This window comes from Panthera uncia, chromosome D4, assembly GCF_023721935.1.
Source record: "Panthera uncia isolate 11264 chromosome D4, Puncia_PCG_1.0, whole genome shotgun sequence".
Lineage (NCBI taxonomy): Eukaryota > Metazoa > Chordata > Mammalia > Carnivora > Felidae > Panthera > Panthera uncia.
Window position 1 is genome coordinate 29088625 of NC_064807.1, and position 23374 is coordinate 29111998.

Here is a 23374-nt window from a genome sequence, read left to right on the forward strand (position 1 = left end):
AGGGAAACTTCCAAATCCATTCCATGAGGTCAGCATTATCCTGATACCAAAACAAGATAAAAACTCTACAGAAATGAGAACTACAGGCCAATATTTCTGATGAATATAGATGCAAAATTCCTCAACAAAATATTAACCAAATTCAGCAATATATTAAAAAGATCATTCACTACAATCAAGTTGGTTTTATTCCCAGGATGCAAGAGTGGTCCAATATTCACAAATCGATTAATGTGATACATCACATCAATAAGAGAAAGTATAAAAAACATATCACTTTAATAGATGCAGTAAAACATAAAAGCATTTGACAAAGTACAATATCCATTTATGACAAAAACCCTCAACAAAGTAGGTCTAGAGGGAACATACCTCAGCATAATAAAGGCCATATATGAAAAACCCACAGTGAGCATCATACTCAATGGGAAAAAACAGAGCTTTTCCCTTAAGGTTAGGAACAAGACAAAGAGTTCACTCTTACCACTTTTATTTAACATAGTCCTGAAAATTCTAGCCACAACAATGAGGTAAGAAAAGGGACTAAAAGTCATCCAGTTGGTAAGGAGGAGGTAAAATGTTCCCTATTTGCAGATGACATGATACTATATATAAAATACCCTAAAGATTCCACCAAAAAAACTACTAGAACTGGTAAAGGAATTCAATAAGGCCACAGGATACAAAAATAAATATATTGAAGTCTGTCACATTTTTAAAAAATATTTATTTATTTTCGAGACACAGCGTGAGCAGGGGAGGGGCAGAGAGAGAGGGAGACACAGAATTTGAAGCAGGCTCCAGGCTCTGCGCTGTCAGCACAGAGCCCGACATAGGGCTTGAACTCACAAATTGTGAGATCATGACCTGAGCTGAAGTCGGACACAACTGAGTAAGTCACCCAGGTGCCCCTGTCACATTTCTATACACCACAAATGAAGCAGCAGAAAGAGAAATTAAAACTATTCCATTTACAATTGCATCAAAAATCATACAATACCTAGGAATAAACTTAACCAAGGGGATGAAAGACCTATAGTCTAAAAACTATAAAATATTGATGAAAGAAATTGAAGATGACACAAACAAATGGAAAGACATTCCATGCTCATGGATTGGAAGAACAAATATTGTTAGAATGTCCTTACTACCCAAAGCAATGTACAGATGTAATGCAATCCCTATCAAAATACCACCAGCATTTTTTCATAGAACTAAAACAGACCTAAAATTTGTGCAGAACCAAAAAAGACTCTGAATAGCCAAAGCAACCTTGAAAAAGAAAAAAATCTGGAGGTATCACAATTCCAGACTTCAAGTTATACTCCAAAGCTGTACTAATCAAAACAGTATGGTGCTGGTACAAAAACAGACACATAGATCAACGGAACAGGATAGAAAACCCAGAAACAAACTCACAATTATATGGCCAAATAATCTTCAACAAAGATGGCAAGAATATGCAGTGGGAAAAAGTCTCTTCAACAAATAGTGTTGAGAAATCTTGACAGGTACATGCAAAAGAATGAAACTGGACTACTTTCCACACCAGACACAAAAATAAACTCAAAATGAATTAAGGACCTAAATGTGAGACCTGAAAACATAAAAATTCTAGAAGACAGTACAGGCAGTACTGTAATTTCTCTGACATTGGTTGTAACAATATTTTTCTAGATGTGTCTCCTGTGGCAAGGGAAACAAGCAAAAATAAACTATTGGGACTAAATCAAAATAAGCTTCTGCACAAGAAAGGAAACAGTCAACAAAACTAAAAGTCAACCTGCTTAATGGCAAAAGATACTTGCAAATGACAGAAAGAAAGGATTTGTATCCAAAATCTGTCAAGAACCTTTAAAACACAACACCAAAAAAAATGAGTAATCCATTTAAAGTGGGCAGAAGACATGAACAGACATTTCCCCAAGGAAAACCTACAAATGGCCAACAGACATATGAAATATTCTCATCCTCATTCATCATTAGGGAAATGCAAATGAAAAATACACCTTACCCCATCAGAATGGCTAAAACCAAAAACACAAGAAGCAACAAGTGTTGGAGAGGACATGGAGAAAAAGGGACCCTCTTGCACTGTTGGTGGGAATGCAAACTGGTACAGCCACTGTGGAAAACAGTATGGAGGTTCCTCAAAAAAATAAAAATGGAACTACCCTATGATCCACTTATTGTACTACTGGGTATTTACCCAAAGAATACAAAAGCAGTAATTCAAAAGGATATATATACTCCTTGGCACCAAAACAGACACTCAGATCAATGGAACAGAATAGAGAACTCAGAAATGGACCCACAAGTGTATGGCCAACTAATCTTTGACAAAGCAGGAAAGAATATCCAATGGAGTAAAGACAATCTCTTCAGCAAGTGGTACTGGGAAAACTGGACAGCAACATGCAGAAGAGTGAACCTGGACCACTTTGTTACACCATACACAAAAATAAACTCAAAATGGATGAAAGACCTAAACATAAGACAGGAAGCCATCAAAATCCTTGAGGAGAAAGCAGGCAAAAACCTCTTTCACTTTGCCTGTAGCCACTTCTTACTCAACACGTCTCCAGAGACAAGGGAAACAAAAGTAAAAATGAACTATTGGGACTTCCTCAAAATAAAAAGGTTCTGCACAGTGAAGGAAACTATCAGCAAAACTAAAAGGCAACCAAAGGAATGGGAGACGATAGTTGCAAATGACATATCAGATAAAGAGTTAGTATCCAAAATCTATAAAGAACTTATCAAACTCAGCACCCCAAAAAACAAATAATCTGGTGAAGAAATGGGTAAAAGACATGAATAGACACTTCTTCAAAGAAGACATCCAGATGGCCAACAGACACATGAAAAAAATGCTCAATATCACTCATCATCAGGGAAATACAAGTCAAAACCACAATGAGATATCACCTCACACCTGTCAGAATGGCTAACGTTAATAACTCAAGCAACAACAGATGTTGGTGAGGATGTGGAGAAAGAGGATCTCTTTTGCACTGCTTGTGGGAATGCAAACTGGTGCAGCCACTCTGGAAAACAGTGTGGAGGTTCCTCAAAAAATTAAAACTAGAACTACCCTATGACCCAGCAATTGCACTACTAGGTATTTATCCAAGGGATACAGGTATGCTGTTTCAAAGGGACACATGCACCCCAATGTTTATAGAAGCCCTATCAACAATAGCCAAAGTATGGAAAGAGCCCAAATGTCCATCAATGGATGAATGGATAAAGAAAAGGTGCTATATACATACAATGGAGTATTACTCAGCAATCAAAAAGAATGAAATCTTGCCATTTGCAACTACGTGGATGGAACTGGAGGATATTATGCTAAGCGAAATTAGTCAGAGAAAGACAAATATCATATGACTTCACTCATGTGAGGACTTTAAGACACAACAGATGAACATAAGGGAAGGGAAGCAAAATACTATAAAACGGAGGGGGACAAAACATAAGAGACTCTTAAATATGGAGAACAGAGGGTCACTGGAGGGGTTGTGGGGGGATGGGCTAAATGGGTAAGGGGCATTAAGGAATCTACTCCTGAAATCATTATTGCACTATATACTAATTTTGATGTAAATTAAAAAAATAAAATTAAAAAAAAGGATATATACACTCTTATGTTTATTGCAGCATTATTTACAATAGCCAAATTATGGAAGCAGCCCAAGCATCCATCGAAAGATGAATGGATGAAGAAGATGTGTACACACAAGTGTGCGCGCATGCACACACACACACACACACACACACACGCACGCACACAATGGAATATTATTCAGCCATAAAGAATGAAATTTTGCCATTTGCAACAACACAAACAGAGATAGAGAGTATAATGCTAAGTGAAGTAGTCAGTCAGAGAAAGACAAATACCATATAATTTCACTCATGTGGAATTTAAGAAAACAACCAAAGGGAAAAAAAGACAAGCCAAAAAACAGACTTTTAACTATAAAGAACAAACAGGTGGGTTACCAGAGGGGAAGAAGGTGGGTGTCTGGGGGAAGGAGAGTAAGAATACACTCATCTTGATTATGAGCACTGAATAATGCATAGATTTGTTGAATTAGTATGTTATACATGTGAAAATAATATAACACTGTATGCTAACTATACTGGAATTAAAATTTAAAAAAAATAAAGCATGTTTCTTATAGATCAATCTTTATCCATTCTGGCAATCTTTGATATTTAATTGGAGTGTTTAGTCCATTTACATTTAATTTAATTTCTGTTATGTTTGTATTTGTACATACCGTTTTATCATTTGTTATTTATTTGAACTCTGTTTTCTGTTTTACTCTTCCTCCATTCATGCTTTCTTTTGGTTTGATAAGATATTAAAAATTTTTGATTTCAGTTCTTCTATTGGCTTTTTAACTATACCTTCTACATTTTTTTGGTGGTTGAACTAGTGATAAAAATATCTATTCCCAACTTTTCACAATGTGCTTAAAGTTAATAATGTAGCACTTCATGTAAAATGTAATTATCTTGTAATGAAATAAATTGTCCTATTATTTTAAGGAAATTAATGTTAGGAAAGCTAAGTGTAATATCTAAGATACCTAACTAATAACTATCCAATATCTAAATTTTGAAGATTAAACCAAATTTACATTCCCAGAATCAGTCCAACTTGGTTTTGGTCTGTATTTCTTTTTTATATTTCTGGGTTACATTTGTTAATATTTTAAGAGTTTTGCTTCTGTGTAAGAAAAATTGGCATGTAGATCTCCTGCATATAATATTCTTGTCATATTTTCTTATCAAAATCATGTTCAATTCATAAAACAAGTTGAGACCACTTCTTCCTTTCTAAAACCTGGAAGAGTTTAAGACTGGCATTACATCTTTCTTAAGGATTGGTAGACTTTATTGGTGAAACCATTTGATCTTTAGTTTTTTTTGTGTAAGGTTTATAATTATGTATTTAGATTTCTTTAATAGTTTTATGAATATGTAAATTTTCTCTTTTTTCTTGTGTCAATGTTGATAAGTTCTGTTCCTCCATTTTTTCTAAATTTTCAGTTGTTGGCATGACATTATTTACTATATCCTGTGTGTGTGTGTGTGTGTGTGTGTGTGTGTGTGTGTGGTGTGTTGTGTGTTTGCTTCTTTTAGTTTTTACTTCTTTATTAATTTTCTAGGTCTTTTTAAATAAATTCTTTCATGGAATGATCATTTGGCTGTGTTGATCCTTTTTATAATATATGCTTTTTCACTTGTGTTCATAATTGTTTTGTGTGTGTGTGTGTGTGTGTGTTATGTTTTCTGCATTTTTATAGATTTTTGAAGTAGATTCTTAGATACCTTATTAACAGCTTCTTTTTTTTCCTATTATAGACATTTATGTCCCTAAAACATGATTTTAGGTGTATTCAGCAAGTTTATTATGTAATTAATATGTAATTTAATATGTAATCTCAATTGTGAGATTAGAAGTAAATTCTACTTTAAATTTTATTTCTTCTTTGAAGTATATTTCTTCACAAATATTTGTGGATTTACTTATACCTTTGTTATTTCTAGTTTCTTGCAGCAAATAACATATTCTATATGATTTCTGTTGAAATGTGTTAGAGTATTCATATTTGCTCTATGATCTTGTATGATATTTTGGTAAATATTTCATTTATACTTTAGTTTTTTGCTTTTTTAGGTTAATTTAAATTTTTTTAATTATTTTTTTTTAATTTTAGGGAGAGAGAGAGCATGCATAAGTGGGGTAGAGGAGCAGAGAGAGAGAGAGAATTTTAAGCATGCTCCATGCTCAGTGCAGGGCCTGATGCAGGACTTGATCTCACAACCCTGGGATCATGATCTGAGCTGATTAAGAGTAAGATGCTCAACCAACTGAGCCACCCAGGTGTCCCTTTTAATTTTTTTTTAGAGAGAGAGCTTAAGCAGGGGAGAGGCACAGAGGGGGAGAGAGAGAGAGAGAGAGAGAGAGAGAGATGGAGAGAATCTTAAGCAGGCTCCACACTCAGTACAGAGCTTGATGCGGGGCTCGATCCCATAACCCTGGAATTATGACATGAGCCTAAATCAAGAGTCAGATGCTTAACTGACTGAACCACCCAGGCATTTCTTTTTAATTTTATCCATTTATTTTTTTTTAGAGAGAATAATGTGTACTTTAAATGAAACTGTGTTTTGCAATTGTGTACAGTATTTGATCAGATGTTCATTAGGTCAAATTTGCTAACCATCTTTCTCAAATATTCTGTATCTTTACTGATTACTTCGTTTGTTCTTATGGAGTTATTTCAAAATCTACCATTGTGCTTGTGGATTTGTCTACTCGTTTCAGTAAATTTTTCTTTTGTTTAACAATTTACACTTCTTAGATCTTCCAAGTGAATTAAAATTTTAAATCAATATCAAAGCTTGAAGTGTGTCCTTTTAATTTAGTGATGTTTTTCCCTTAGAGTCTATTAATACAGCTGCATCAGCTTGCTTTTGGTTTTTATTCACATGGTCTTTTTTAAACTTTTTTTTTTTTAATTTTTTCAACGTTTTTTATTTATTTTTGGGACAGAGAGAGACAGAGCATGAACGGGGGAGGGGCAGAGAGAGAGGGAGACACAGAATCGGAAACAGGCTCCAGGCTCCGAGCCATCAGCCCAGAGCCTGACGCGGGGCTCGAACTCACGGACCGCGAGATCGTGACCTGGCTGAAGTCGGACGCTTAACCGACTGCGCCACCCAGGCGCCCCACACATGGTCTTTTTTAATTTTTATACTTACAACTTCATCCCTTGTTTTAAATGTTTTTGTGTAAATGGCATGTATATTTTATGGATCTGACAATCTTTGTCTTTTAATTGGAACACTTAGTCCTTCCATGTAATGTGCTTTCAATATATTTGGATTTAAGCCTACTATTTTACTGTTGCTTTTTATTTGTTGCATTCTACCTATGTTTGTTTGCATCCTCTTTTTTGCCCCCTTTTGGGTAGATTTTTTTTTAAGTTTATTTATTTATTTTAGAAGACAGGGAGAGAGTATGAGCATGGGTGGGACAGAGAGAGAGGGAGAGAAAAACTCCCCAAGCATGAACCATGCTCATGAACCATGAGATCATGACCTGAACCAAGATCAAGAGTCAATGCCTAACCAACTGAGCCACCCAGGTGCCCCTTGAATAGATTATTTCATATTATTCTGTTATTTCTCGCTTAATAGGTTAGTACTTATACATTGATGTTTTTCCTTCTAGAGGTTATAAGACATGTTTCACTAATCAAAATCTAATATAAATTAGTATTTATTATTTCCTCTTGGACAGCATAAGTACCTCAGAATATTATAACTTCATCGGACCCTTTCTGACTCATATACATTTGTTGTCATATGTTTCAATACTTTTATTTCAAGAAGACATTTTAGTTTTGTTTAATAATATCAACATATATTTATATTTTCTATGTATTTACCATTTTTGTTGCTCTTAATTTTTTCTTGCATTACTGAATGTCTACATAGGATAATTTTCCTTGTGCCTGAAAACATCCTTTAGTTATTTTCCTTAGTGTGACTCTTGATTAGAAATTTGTTCAGGTTTTGTTGTCTGAAAATATCTTCATCTTTATTCTTGAATGATATCTTCACTGGGTATAAAAATAGGTTGTTTTATTTTCTTTACTATTTTGAAAATATCTATCATACAGTGCCTTCCATTTTTTTTCTGGAAGGTCAGCTGCTTTGTCCAATTTTTGCTTTTTTGGTAGATAATCTATTGTGTTTTTCCTCTTGCTACCTTTTTTTAAATTTAAATTTTAGTTAACATACAGTGCAATCTTGGTTTCAGGAGTAGAATTCAGTGATTTATCACTTATGTACAACGCCCAGTGCTCATCACATTCAGTGCCCTCCTTAATACCCATCACCCATCTAGGCCATCTTCCACCCTCCTCCCTCCATCAACCCTGTTTGTTCTGTATTCTTAAGTGACTCTTGTAGTTTGTTTCCCTGTCTCCTATTACCCCCCCCTTCCCATATGTTCATCTGTTTTGTTTCTTAAATTCCACATATGAGTGAAATCAAATGATATTTGTCTTTCTCTTATTGACTTATTTTGCTTAGTATAATATGTTCTAGCTCCATCCACGTCATTGCAACTGGGAAGATTTCATTCTTTTTGATGGCTGAGTAATATTCCATTGCATATTTATACCACATCTTTATCCATTCATCAGTCAATGGACATTTGGGCTCTCTCTATACTTTTGCTCTTGTTCATAGTGCTGCTATAAACATCAGGGTGCTCATACCCCTTCAAATCTGTATCTTTGTGTTGTTTGGATAAATACCTAATAGTGTACTTCCTGGATCATGGGGTAGTTCTATTTTTAGTTTTTTGAGGAGTTTCCATAGTGTTATCTGGAGTGGTTGCACAAGTTTGCATTCCCACCAACAATGCAAGAAGGTTCCCCTTTCTCTGCATCCTTGCCAACACCTGTTGTTTCTTGTGTTGTTAGTTTTAGTCATTATGACAGGTGTGAGGTGGTATCTTGTTGTGGTTTTGATTTGTATTTTCCTGATGATGAGTGATGTTGAGCATCTTTTCATGTGTCCGTTAGCCACCCGGATGTCTTCTTTGGAAAAATGTCTATTCATTTCTTCTGCCCGTTTCTTAATGGGGTTGTTTGTATTTTGGGTGTTGAGTTTGATAAGTTCTTTATAGATTTTGGATGCTAACCGTTTATTAGATATCTTGTTTGCAAATATCGTCTCCCATTCCATAGGCTGCCTTTTAGTTTTATTGATTGTTTCCTTTGCTGTGCAGAAGCCTTTTATCTTGATGAATTCCTAATAGTTCATGTTTGCTTTTGTTTCCCTTGCCTTTGGTGATGTGTCTAGTAAGGAGTTGCTGCAGCCAAGGTCAAAGTGGTGGTTGCCTCTGTTGTCCTCTAGAAGTTTCATGGTTTCCTGTCTCACGTTTGGATCTTTCATCCATTCTGATTTTTTTGTGTGTATGGTATAAGAAAGTGGTCCAGTTTCTTTCTTCTACATGTTGCTATCCAGTTTTCCCAAAGCCATTTGTTGAAGAGACTGTCTTTTTTCCATTGGATATTCTTTCCTGCTTTCCTGTTGAAGATTAGTTGACCATATAGTTGTGGGTCCATTTCTAGGTTTTCTATTCTGTTCTCTTGATCTGTGTGTTTTGTGCCAGTACCATTCTGTCTTGATGACTGCAGCTTTGTAATATAGCTTGAAATCCTCAATTGTGATGTCTCCAGTTTTGTTTTTCTTTTTTCAAGGTTGCTTTGGCTAATTTGGGTCTTTTGTGGTTCCATACAAATTTTAAGATTGTTTGTTCTAGCTCTGTGAAAAATGCTGGTGGTATTTTGATAGGGATTGCATTAAATGTATAGATTGCTTTCAGTACTATAGAAATTTTAACAAAGTTTGTTTGTCCAATCCATGAGCATGGAATGCTTTTTCATTTACTGGTGTACTCTTCAATTTCTTTCATAAGTGTTCTATAGTTTTTGGATCTTTTACCTCTTTTGTTTTATTCCTAGATATCTGATTGATTTTGGTACAATTGCAAATGGGATTGATTTCTTGAATTCTTTTTTTGCTGCTTCGTTATTTGTGTATAGACATGCGGCAGATTTCTGCATGTTGATTTTATATCCTGCAACTTTGCTGAACTCATGTATTAGTTCTAGCAGTTTGTTTTTGGAGTTTTTGGGGTTTTCTACATAAAATATCATGTCATCTGCAAACAGTGAAAGTTTGACTTTTTTCTTGTCAGTATGGATGGCTTTTCTTTCTTTTGTCAGATTGCTGAGGCTAAGACTTCCAGTACTATGTTAAATAGTAATGGTGAGAATAGACATCCTTGTCTTGTCCCTGACCATAGGAGGGAAGACTCTCAGTTTTCCCCACTGAGGATGATGTTGACTGTGGGGTTTTCATCTGTGGTCTTTATGATGTTGATGCGTGTTCCATCTATCCTTTGTATGATGAGGGTTTTCATCAAGAATGAATGCTGTATTTCGTCAAATGATTTTTCTGTATCTGTTGACAGGATCATATAGTTTTTATTCTTTCTTTTATTAATGTGGTATATCATGTTGATTGATTTGTGAATATTGAACCAGGCCTGAAGCCTGGTAATAAATCCCACTTGATCGTGGTGAATAATTCTTCTAATATACTGTTGAATTCAATTTGCTAGTATTTTTTAAAATTTTTTAAGTAAAAAAATGTTTTATGTTTATTTATTTTGAGAGAGACAGAGAGAGCGAGAGAGCATGAGCAGGGCAGAGGCAGAGAGGAGAGAGAGAATCTAAAGCAGGATCTGCACTGTCAGCACAAAGCCTGATGTGGGGGCTCTGTCAGTGCAGAGCCTGACATGGAGCTCAATCCCATGAACCGAGAGATCATGACCTGAGCCAAAATCAGGAGTCAGACACTGAACTGACTGAGCCATCCAGGTGCCCCTTGATTTGCTAGCAGTAATTGAGAATTTTTGCATCCATGTTCATCAGAGATATTGACTTGTAATTTTCCTTTTCAGAGGGATCTTTGTCTGGTTTTGGAATTAAGGTAATGTTGGCTTCATAGAAGGAGTTTGGAAGTTTTCCTTCCATTTCTATTTTTTGGAACAGTTAGAAAAGAATAGGTATTAACTGTTCTTTAAGTGTGTGATAGAATTCCCCTGAGAAGCCATCTAGCCCAGGACTCTTGTTTGTTGGGAGGTTTTTGATTACTGATTCAATTTCTTTGCTGGTTATGAGTCTGTTCAAATTTTCTATTTCTTCCTGTTTTAGTTTTGGTAGTTTGTGAGTTTCTAGGGATTTTTCCATTTCTTCCAGATTGCCCAGTCTGTTGACATATAATTTTTCATAGTATTCTCTTATAATTGCTTGTATTTCTGTGATGTTGTGATCTCTCCTCTTTCATTCATTATTTTATCTGTTTGGGTCCTTTCTCTTTTCTTTTTGATAAGTCTGGATCTGGGTTATCAATTTTATTCTTTCAAAGAACCAGCTCTTAGTTTTGTTGCTCTGTTCTGTTTTTTATTTGTTTCTATATCATTTATTTTTGCTCTAATCTTTATTATTTCCCTTCTTCTGCTGGCTTTAGGCTTTATTTGCTGTTCCTTTTCTAGCTCCCTTATCTGTAAGGTTAGGTCGTGTATTTGAAACCTTTATGGCTTCTTGAGATAGGTCTTAATTGCAATATGCCTTTGCTGCATCAAAAAGGGTTTGGACTATCATGTTTTCATTTTCATTTGCTTCTGTATATATTTTTTTTCTTTTTTAATATACTGGTTAACTCATTCATTCTTGGGTCAGATGTTCTTTAACTTCCATGTATTTTAGAGCTTTCCACATTTGTGGTTGACTAAGTTTGATAGCATTGTGATCTGAAAATATGCATGGTAAGATCTTGGTCTTCTTGTACTTTTTAAGGGCTGATTTGTGACCCAGTATGTGGTCTGCTCTGGAGAATGTTCCTTGTGCACTCAAAAAGGATGTGTATTCTGCTGCTTTAGGATGAAATCTTCTGAATATATCTGCTAACTCCATCTGGTCCAGTGTGTCATTCAAAGCTGTTGTTTCCTTGCTGGTTTTCTGCTTAGATGATCTGTCCATTGCTGTTAAGTAGTGTGTTAAAGTCTCCTACTATCAGTGTATTATTTTCAATGAGTTTGTTTATGTGTTATTAATTGATTTATATATTTGGGTGCATAAATATTTGGGGGGCATAAATATTTACAATTGTTAGATCTTCTTGGTGGATAGACCCCTTAATTATGATATAATGTTCTTCTTCATCTCTTGTTACAGTCTATATTTTAAAATCTGGTTTCTCATGTAAGTATGGCTACTCCAGCTTTCTTTTGACATCCATGCATGATAGATGGTTCCCCTCATTTTTTATCTGCAGGTGTCTTTAGGTCTTTAGTGAGTCTCTTGTAGGCAGCATATAGTCAGATCTTTATTTTTTATCCATACCCTGTGTCTTTTGATCAGAGCATTTAGTCCATTTATATTCAGAGTGATTATTGAAAGATATGAACTTAGTGCCATTGTGTTACCTGTTAAGTTGGTGTTTCTGGTGATGCCCTCTGGTTCTTTCTAGCCTTTGTTGTTGCTTTTTGTCTTTTTTTTTTTTTCCCCTCCACTCAGAGTCCCCCATGAAATTTCTTACAGGGCTGGTTTAGTGGTCATGAACTCCTTTAGTTTTTGTTTGTCTGGGAAACTCTTTATCTCTCCTTTTATTCTGCATGAGAGCCTTGTTGGGTAAAGAATTCTTGTCTGCAGGGTGCCTGGGGTGGCTCAGTCAGTTAAGCACTCAGGTCATGATCTCACAGTTGGTGAGATTGAGTCCCACATTGGGCTCTGCCCAGAGCCTGCTTGGGATATTCTCTTTCTCTCTCTTCCCCCACCTTGGTTCCTTCCTTGCTCATACATGCTCTCCTCCCTCAAAATAAATGAATAAACTTTAAAAAAAGTAAAAATAAAAAAATAAAAATAAGTAAAAGGAATAGAAAAAACTGAGAATAAATGAATAAATAATAATAAAAAATAAAGGATAAAAGTAAACAGGAAGCTAGATCCTATTGCCCCTAGAACTGAAGCTTTGTAGCACTCTATGATCAGTAGACTTGGTGCAAACAAGTACGGGTCTTCTGGGGGAGGAGCCTGCTGTGCTGATTCTCAAGCTGACTTGTTTCAGTACAAATGTGCCTCAGGGCGCAAGGGGACAGCGCTTGGTGAAGTGGCTCTGACCTTCACCAGGTGGCGCTGTTTTATTCACTGAAGGCTTTCAGTGCGGAGGGGCAGGATGTATATGGTGGTGCCCAGTCTCTAGCCCTGGAGCTGAAAATCATGCCCCCTCCTTCAGGGAATGCTCACAGAAGAGCAGTCATTCACCCCCCTTGTGTATCTGGTTTCCAGCAGAACCCTGCGTTCACCCTGCCACCCATGTCTGAGGGTTGTTGTTTTTTTGTTTTGTTTTGTTTTTGTTTGTTTTTATCTCAGGAGTTTCAAAACTCCAACTTTTAGGGAATCCCATGGTGCAGACCCACACTGTTCCTCTGGGGGAGAGTCTCAGCGAGCTTTTGCTGGACTATGTGAGGAAAGTGGTTGCATGACCCTATAGTACTTCAACGTTTATGACAAAACAGAGCCAAAAGCCGTCACCCCTGCTTGCTGCCCTCAGCCTGAGTCCCCACTCCTATGCCTAGAAAAAGTGCAGTACATTGGTGCCACCCATTCTTCCTGCGACTCAGGGGATCCTAAGACCACACTGTCACATCTGGGATTCTGCCCAGCTTCACCACCTGAGCACCTTTAAGCCAGGCACGTCCCCCATTATAACGTACTTCTAAAATTTCAGATTTTGTGCTCTGCTGTTTATAATACTTTGTGGTAGCCTCTGTAAGCGGCCTCCCTCCCTGATGCTGTACCTGAAGCTGTCTCCTCCATATCAACTCTCCACACCTCCTACCTCCTATAAAAGGTGGTCACTTTTGTACTTGTAGACTTGCAGTTTTTGTTCTCTCAGACCTCTGATTGACTTCTTGGGTATTCAGAATGATATATGATAACTGTCTAGCTATGTTGGAGGAACAGGACAAGCTTAGGGTTTCTTTACGCCTCTGCCAGCTTAACTCCTGTCCCCCTCTCTTGGTTGTTTTTTTGTTTTTGTTTTTTTTTTGTTTTTTTTGTTTTTTGTCTCAAGTTTTGGCCAGGTTTTCTATGAAACACCTACTTGTGGATTGCTTGTTTGTTTATTTATTACTTATTTATTGGTTTAATGTTCTTCGTGGATCTGGAATATATGGCTTAATGTTTTCTAAATCAGTTTTTAGAAGTTTTCAGCCTTTATCTCTTCAACTACTTCTCTTACACCATTTTTTTCTTCTGTCATTTGGGATTGAGATTATAGGTAATCGTACTCATGTTAAAAACACCTTTCTGGGTTTTTTCCTAATTTTCTGAAAATTTTTTCTTTAGGTTTTAATATTTATATAATTTATCTTTCTAAAGTAATGATTAATTCTTTTCTCCCATATGGATATCTCAAATACTTTCCCCCAACTTTTTTTTTAATGTTTATTTTATTTTTTATTTTTATTTTTTATTTTTTAATGTTTATTTTATTTTTGAGAGACAGCATGTCAGCAGGGGAGGGACAGAGAGGGGGGAACAGAGGACCTGAAGCGGGCTCTGGGCTGACAGCAGCAAGCCCAATGTGGGGCTCGAACTCATGAACCATGAGATCATGAGATCATGACCTGACAAAGTCCTACGCTCAACTGACTGAGCCATCCAGGTGCCCCTCCCCCCCAATCTTTACTACAACTCTGCAAATATTTATTTTTGCTATTTTCAAGTATTTTTACAGTTATTCTAAGAGGTTAACCATCTTGCCTAAGTTTACATAGCTGCCAGGCAACTAATGCTAAAATCTGAACCAACGTCCAGTTGATTAAATGTTTCTTGCTCTTCATTATGGGGGTTATATTTCCTTTATAATGTCTCTTTGTCTTTCTTACTTGATATTTGGAGAATAGCTGTTATTCATAGTGGTGTGTCTGTGAGTGAATTGTCTTAGTCTATCCTGAAATAACATTCTATCATTCCATCTGTACTTATTAGATAAACAGAAGTGCACAACTTTATGAGCCAAATATTACTCCCTTAAGGGCTTTGTTTTCTACAGGGAAAAAAGAATGTATATAGTTTATTCTAATAGAGTATATGAAGAGATAGTTTTCATGGAGAGAAACAAATAAGGTAATGTCCCGACTGATGAGATCAAGGAAGAATTCATTGAGTAGGTAGAACTTATGGTGGAAGAGACAGCAACATGAAAATTCTTTTATACTATATTGAAGGGTAATGTGTACTGTACATTTAGTTGTTGATATATATAAAGAAAACCAATACTAGTATTTCATGTTGTTTTTCCCTGTAACAAATCTATTTGTACATACTCAAATTGTCACTAATTGGGTAGTTAATCATGTAAGCCATGAAATTTTGTCCATCTTGAAACATTTACCCAGTAATTGAAACGTTGGTTTTTGTTTTTTTTTTTCCTCCCAGGTTATTTCATTTTTGGCTGCAGTTTTGCATAAAAAGGGAACTCGTGAGGATATTGAAAACAACATGCCAGAGTTTTTACTAAGAAGTATGAAAAAGGAAACCCCTTCTATAGCAAAAAAGGTAAGATGTTTAGAAGCATACATCTATTGAAGCTGGTATTAGAAAAGTATATAGAAACTTATAAACATCACACATTATAGTATAAATTTAAAACATAGAATCTAAAGACATTGTTAAAATACTTGTTTTATAGGCCTAATTCTTGAAGGATTATCAATTTCATCCTCAAATTAAGTATGATTGACTCTCAAAATGGGAAAGTACAATTTTAGCTTAAATTGTTTTAGAGGGTTTCAGTCTTTTCCTTGGCTGGATTTACAGGACTTACTTTCATTAATTTGTTAAATTTCCATTGTTGTGTATGTAAAGTTCATTGAAGTCTACTATCCTGTTTTTTATTTATGGGAGAATGAAAGGAAGACAGTTGTAGATATTGCTAACAAAGGTATGTTAACTGATAAAGTTGTTAGCAGAGTAATTACATCCTGAAAATATGTAACAAGTTCTTCCTATATCAGGACCATTGAAGTTGGAGTCAGAACAATTAAGGTCTTAACTTATCTTTGCCCATGTGACTATGAATGGTCTTCATAGCTGTACATCAGCTTTCTCCTCTATAAATATATATTTATAGATATCTCATATATGACTCATAAAAAATAATATATTTCTAATAAAATAATGAAAGAAAAAGGTGTACTTTTGTGTCTGACTTTTATGTTCTCAGCACCAGGAAACTGGATAGAAATAAAGATGAAGTGATTTTATGAAATCTTTGTTATATTATGGTAATGAATCACTTTCCACAAGTTTTAAAACAGTCTCATCCATAAGTCTTATATATACATAAGATTGTTGAGAAGACCAATTTACTCTTGTCTATCAGTGGGGCAATTCTGTGCAAAATTTTGAGAAGTAATGGCTTATGGTATTATTATTACTTTAAATTTTTTATTATTTTTAATATTATAAATACATCCTATGTCAAATTTAATTTCTTTTTTTAAAACATATTCTTGGGGCGCCTGGGTGGCTTGATCGGTTAAGCATCCGACTTCAGCTCAGGTCATGATCTCATGGTCCGTGAGTTTGAGCCCCGTGTTGGGCTCTGTGCTGACAGCTCAGAGCCTGGAGCCTGTTTCAGATTCTGTGTCTCCCTCTCTCTCTCTGCCCCTTCCCTGTTCATGCTCTGTCTCTGTCTCAAAAATAAATAAACGTTAAAATTAAAAAAAAAACAAACAAACAAACATATTCTTGATGTGTTTTAAATCTTCTAGAGTTCAAGTCCTGTTTTTAGTTGTTATTTGATTCTAAATATCAGTGCAGAGTTTATGAATATCTTATGTCAGTTGTGATAATTAGCAGACAGAGTAAACAGCAGGGAAAAGTAATACTTTAGGTATCTAAAGGTATTTATATATAATATGTATTTGTAATATATATTTATTTACATTTATATATTTATATAGGCACATATATATACACTGGTATTTTTCTATCTCCTTCAGTTCAATTCTTAATTATTTATTTTTCATCTTTCTTATATTCTAATAAATTTCATTAAAGCTGTAAATGTTTTTTTGAGTACTACTTTGGCTGCATTCCATAGTTTTTACTATGTAGTCTTTCAGTATTCTTTTCTAAATTATCTGTGACTCCAGTTATAGCTTTTACTCAAGTACTATTTAATGCAAAGTTTAGGGGCACCTGTGTAACTCTGTTGGTTAAGTGTCCGACTTTGGCTCAGGTCATGATCTTGCCTGTGCACACCCTGCTTGGGATTCTCTCTCTCCCGCTCTCTGCCCCTACCCCACTCACACTTTTTCTTTCTCTCCCAAAATAAATAAATAAACTTAAAAAAAATAAAGCAAAGTGTAAAATTTCCAAGTAAATAGATATCATTGGGGAATGGAGAATGATGGGAGTATTTAGCCTCTATTGTTGATTTCTACTTTCTACTTTTGTTTTTGGGATAATAGGGTTGGTATTTTTTTGTGTGTGTGGCTAAATCCATGGTCAAGTGTTTTTAATGCTGTGAATATTATGTAGTTTCACTTATTTTAAAATGTTTGCTGGGGTGCCTGGGTGGCTCAGTCAGTTAAGTGCCCAACTTTGGCTCAGATCGTGATTTTGCAGTCTGTGAGTTCGAGCCCTGTGTTGGGCTTTGTGCTGACAGCTCAGAGCCTGGAGCCTGCTTCAGATTCTGTGTCTCCCTCTCTCTCTCTGTCCTTCCCCTACTCAAGCCCTGTCTCTTTCAAAAATAAATAAACATTAATTTTTTTTTTATTTTAAATGTTTGCTAGTATTTTGTGCATTCTTTGTTATTATGGCCACATAGTTATAAATATTTCGATCAGGCTTGTTAATTGTATTGTTAAAATTAATGCTTTTCTTTTTTAAATCTATTTGAGCAATTAGATCCTGAGAGAAATGGATTAAATTTCCACTATATCTTTTAGCTTTCTCATTTTTTCTTGCATTTGTATCAGTTTTTGCTTAACAACTTTATTATTTGTTTCAAAAATTTTGTGTACTTTTATAGTGCTGTCATACTGGATTGATAGTTTATCTGTGTGTAGAATTATAAATTAAGGATTTTCTCTTAAAAGTTGACCAAAATAATTTTATTTTCTTCTGTCACTCCTTGTCATAGATGAGGATTCAATACTGAATTGACTTTTTCCTTGGAAAGGAAATTTTCTTTTTGTTTTAAAGTATATAGGACTTTTTATTCAACCTTGAAATTCAGATATTTCTTTAGCCCGAACACTCACTATGAATTTTGAAGATGTTCTCCTGCTTTGGAAAAATATACACAGTACTTTATGTAGGGGAAGCAGAGTGCTGCTTCTCTGGAGCAGATGATTGGCATAATTGTTTCTCCTTTAATAAATTACTCTACTATTTCTTTACATTGTTTTCTTAATTTCTTTTTTTTCAGTAATTTATTACTAATGTATAGAAACACAAGTGATTTTTGTGTATTGATTTTGTGTCCTGCATATTTACTGAACTTATTTTACTGCGTTCTAAGTGGTTGTTTGTTGTTGTTGTTGTTGTTTGTTTGTTTTTGTCATCTTAGGATTTACTACGTGTAATGTCATCTGCAAACACACATTTTACTTCTTTCTTTACAATTTGAATGCCTTTTGTTTATTTTTCTTGCCTAATTGCTCTGGCTAGGACTTCTAGAAATATATTGAATAAACTGGGCAAGAATAGGCATTGCGTGTCATCTGTAAGCGATGATTTACAGGAATCTACCCCCAAAACCAAGAACTGAATACACTTTATACTGTATACACTTTATGAATATACTTTATACCGTATACACTTTATGTTAGCCAACTTGACAATAAATTACGTAAAAAAAAAAAAAGAAGAGGCATCTTTGTCTTGTTACTGATCTTAAGAGGAAAAGTATTCAGCTTTTCACTGTTGAGCGTGATGATAACTGTGGGCTGGTCATATGTGGGCTTTTTTTTGTTTTGTTTTGTTTTGTTTTGAATTTTTTTTTTCAATTTTTTTTATTTATTTTTGGGACAGAGAGAGACAAAGCATGAACGGGGGAGGGGCAGAGAGAGAGGGAGACACAGAATCGGAAACAGGCTCCAGGCTCCGAGCCATCAGCCCAGAGCCCGACGCGGGGCTCGAACTCACGGGCCGCGAGATCGTGACCTGGCTGAAGTCGGACGCCCAACCGACTGCGCCACCCAGGCGCCCCTGTTTTGTTTTGTTTTGAGAGAGAGCGCAAGTGAGTGAGGGGCAGAGAGAGATGGGGAGAGAGAGAGAGGGAAGTGGGGCTCACCTGGAGCTCATGTTTTACCCAAAGTGGGACTTGAGTTCACCCAAAGTGGGGCTCGAGCTCATCTGAAGCAGGGCTGGGGCTCACTTGATATAGGATTCGAAATCACAAACTGTGAGATCATGACCTGAGCCAAAGTTAGATGGTCTTTATTTTGTTAAGGTATGTATTCTCTGTCCAATTTGTTGAGAGTTTTTATCATTAAAGGATGTTGAATTTTGTCAAATGCTTTTTTTTTTTGCAATTATTGAAATATGATTTTTATCCTTCATTTTGTTGATGTGATGTATCACATTTATTGATTTTCTTATGTTTGAACTATCAATGCATCTCAGAAACAAATCCCACTTTGATCATGGTGTATGGTCCTTTTAATGGACTGACAGATCTGTTTGTTTAATGTTTTGTTGAGGATTTTTACATCTATAATTTTCTTTTCTTGTGCTATCCTTGTCTTTGATAGCAGGATAACATTAGTCTTGAAAAATGAGTTTAGGATTGTTGAGAAGGATTGACATTACTTATTCAAATATTTGGTAGAATTCACTAGTGATGCCATCTGGTCCTGGACTTTTCTATGTTGGTAGGTTTTTGGTTATTGATTCAGTTTCTTTACTAGTAATTGATCTGTTCAGATTTTCTTTCTTCATGATTCAGTCTTGTTGGGTTATATATTTCCAAGGAATGTATTCATTTCCTCTGGGTTACCTATTTTGTGGTATATACTTGTGTAATTTTATATGATCCTTTGTATTTCTTTGTTATCAGTGATAAGTTCTCTTCTTTCATTTCTAATTTTGAGTGTTCTCTTTTTTCTTACTCTAGCTAAAGTTTTGCTAATTTTGTTTTTTTTTCAAAGAACCAGCTCTTAGTTTCATTGATCTTCTCTAGTGTTTTTTTAGTCTCTATTTCATTAATTTCCACTCTGACCTTTGTGGTTGCCTTCTACTAACTTTGGGCTCAATTTGCTTTTCTCTTTATAGTTTATTGAGGTGTAAAGTTAGGTTGTTTAGTTGAGAATTTTCTTTTTTCTTAATGTAGAAAGTTTTTCTTTTTAGAACTTCTTTTGCTGCATCCCAAAAGTTTTGATATGTGTTTCAATTTTTATTTGTCTTGATATTTTTTTATTTCCCTTTTGATTTCTTTGGTCCATTCATTATTCAGGAGCATACTGTTTAATCTCCACATTTGTGGATTTTTTAGTTTTCCTCTTGTCATTGATTTCTACTTTCATACCATTGTGGTCTGAAAATACGTTTTATATGATTTAAGACTTCTTTTGTGGCCTAACATATTATCTATCCTGGAGAAAGTCCCATATGTGCTTGAGAAGAATATATATTCTGCTGCTCTTAGGTGAAATGTTGTGTATATGCCTCTTAGGTCCAATCTGGTGTAATGTATAGTTTAAGTCTGATGTTACCTTACTGATTTTCTCTCTGGATGATCTATCCATTGTTGAAAGTAGGGTGTTGAAGTCCCATATTATTATTATATTTCTGTCATTTTCTCTCTTCCTATCTGTTATTTGCTTTATATAGTTAGATGTTCTGATGTTGCATATAATATTTACAGTTGTTATATTCTGTTAATGAATTGACCCCTTTATTATAATCTGATGATCTTTGTCTCTTGTTACAGTGTTTGGCTTGAAGTCTATTTTTTAGGAAAATTCACTTTGTGTTTTTTGGGCAAGTTTTCTCTTACATAAGTGTAGAATGGATTCCTCGGTTCTTTAAGTATGGCAGTTTTCTTATACTCTTACACACTTCTGGTCCTCTGGCAGTGCCCCTTCGAAGCATTTTACACTGTTATGGATTTATTTTTATATTTGTTCTTTTGTTTTAAGTGGCATCAATAAATACATGTGTTTAGTTGATCATGTGAACTGGAATTTCATAAAGCTTTTAATGGGATTGCCAATGACATCCTAAAGTATTCCCCAGAAGTGAATTCAAACAAATACTATAATTTTGTGTGATGAAATTCTTAAAAGATAAATTTGTATTGGTCCACTTAAAATTTTGTGCATTTTTAGGGGCGCCTGGGTAGCTGAGTTGCTTAAGTATTTGACTCTTGGTTTCGGCTCAGGTCATGATCTCACTGTTTGTGAGTTCGAGCCCCGCGTCAGGCTCTGCACTTGAAGTGCAGAGCCTTCTTGGGATTCTTTCTCCCTGTCCCTCCCCCACTCATGTGCTCTGTCTCTCTCTCTCAAATATAAATAAATAAACTTAAAAAAAATAAAATAAAATCTTGTGCATTTTTAAAAGATGGTCTATGAAATAGCTAGAGAAAAAATAAATTACTTTATATTTATTATGCTAATGCCAGAATTGCAATGGAATCCTGAAAAATTAATGTTGGAACTCCTTGCAAAAAATCCTTTAATGAATTAAATGCAACAAATTAAGGAGTGGTAGATTTGAGATATGATACATCTCATATACATTTTGAAACTTTTCAAGTGTGAATAAGTCATCTAGGAATGCATAAAATAAATGCTTTGTGCCAAGAACAAATTCCTAAATGAAAAGACACAAAGTATTCATTTCAAATATTAATTCTTGGAATGATTCTTTAGATTTAGGCTATTAGGATTGGAATTCAGTCTTTAAGAAAATGAATCAAAGTAAATTAATTTTAAAATATTATATGATAAAACTTCAGAGAATCTATGAAAATTCATAATCAGTATTAATGCAGAGAATTTTTCTAATCACAGTATGAGAAGCAGTTTCAATGGTGACTGAACCAAAAGTAAGATTCCAGCATTTTATTTGCTACACACTATTTCTTTAGTTTCTGATGTATACCAAGATAATCCTCTTGGTATTCATGAGAAAATAAAGATATATGCTACTGTGAAAATCTTCATGCACATCTCTTGCCATCATACCCATAAGATAAATTCTTGGTACTGGAATCACACAATCTGTGATACTGAAATTAAGTATTTACATATTATATTTTGATAGCTAGAGTCAAATTGCCTTTCAGAAGCTTGTTCCAGTTTGTATTCTTACCAATAGTGTATCATTTTGGAAAACAGAATCACTTTGGAAAATCACTTTGGAAAACAGAATAGTGTCTATTTCCCACCTTTTTATTTATTCAAGGGATTTATGTTTGTTACATAAATTATGTCAGAGATTTAGAAAAGTTATATCTTGCTTTGATTTCTATTCTTTTAATTATGAGTGAAGTCGAGTATCTTTCCAGAATCTTAAAAGACATTTTTAATAGCTTTTTAAAAAATCAAGTTCTAGTTTTAATCATATTTCTTAATAGTCCTTAATCATATGTTCTACAAACTAATCTTTTGTCCATTATATATTCTATAAATATTTCTTTCTTTTTCAGAGTCAGCTTTTGACTTGTTGGTTGCATTTAAAAAAAAATTGGGTAGTTAAATATATTTATCTTTATACCTTCTCGGTTTTATGCCTGCCTAGAAGTCTTTTGTACCTAAGATTGTAAGTTCACCCATGATTCTTTTGTAATGTATATGATTTTATTTTATACCTTTACATCTTTGTGTAAGCTTGAATTTATGTTGCTATAATGACTAATCTATTAATTCATCTTTATTTTTTTTCAGATGGCTAGCCAATTATTTTAACTGTCATTTATTGCATAAGCCCTCTTTTTCACAATGATTTGAAGGGTCACTTTTGAGTAAAACAACACTCATATTTGTGGGTATATTTCTAGATATATTGTTCTGTCCTATTGATTTATTTGCTCCTTTCTCTTTCAGTGCTGAACAGTTTTAACTTTTTTGGGTTTATAATATGTTTCAATGTTTGGTAAGACTAGTTTATCTTCAAATTTTCTCAACTTTCTCTTAAAAACCTATTGATATTTTAGGTAGTATTTCTGAATTTATTGATTGACGTAGGGAGAGTGAACATCTTTACACTGTAAATACTACATATCCTAGAGTGGTCGTATCATTTGCTTAAGTTTTATTTCATGCCCCTCAGAGTTTCTAGCTTTCTTTGTATGACCTTGTTTATTGTTCATTAAGTTTAACTGGGTATTCTTTCTTTTTGGTTGCTATTTCAAATGGAATTTTTAAAATTTTATATTCTAATTGGTCATGTTTATTATATACACACATATATATGTATATATACACATATATGTGTGTGTGTGTGTATGTATATATATATATATATATATATATGTTAAAGCCACATGCTTTATCAGGCTTTTTTTTTTGAAGTATTATTGACGTATTAGTTCCAGGTATGCAACGTAATGATTGCAAAATGATCACCACAGTAAATAAGTCTAGTTTAGTTAACATTTGTCACCATACATAGTTAGAAATTTTTTTTAATTTTTTTTCTTGTGAGGAGGACTTTTAAGATCTGTATTAGCAACTTTAAAACATGTA

The 23374-nt window shown here is 34.6% G+C and overlaps 1 protein-coding gene across 3 annotated transcripts in view; it reads left to right on the forward strand.

Annotated features, from left to right (window-relative positions):
• ERCC6L2 (ERCC excision repair 6 like 2) overlaps nt 1–23374 on the forward strand; it is a 131602-nt gene that overhangs the window by 23216 nt on the left and 85012 nt on the right. For all 3 annotated transcript variants that reach the window (XM_049634184.1, XM_049634199.1, XM_049634191.1), the window contains exon 3: nt 15111–15230. In XM_049634184.1, the coding sequence (XP_049490141.1) occupies nt 15111–15230 (120 nt within the window). The remainder of the gene's footprint in view (nt 1–15110; nt 15231–23374) is intronic.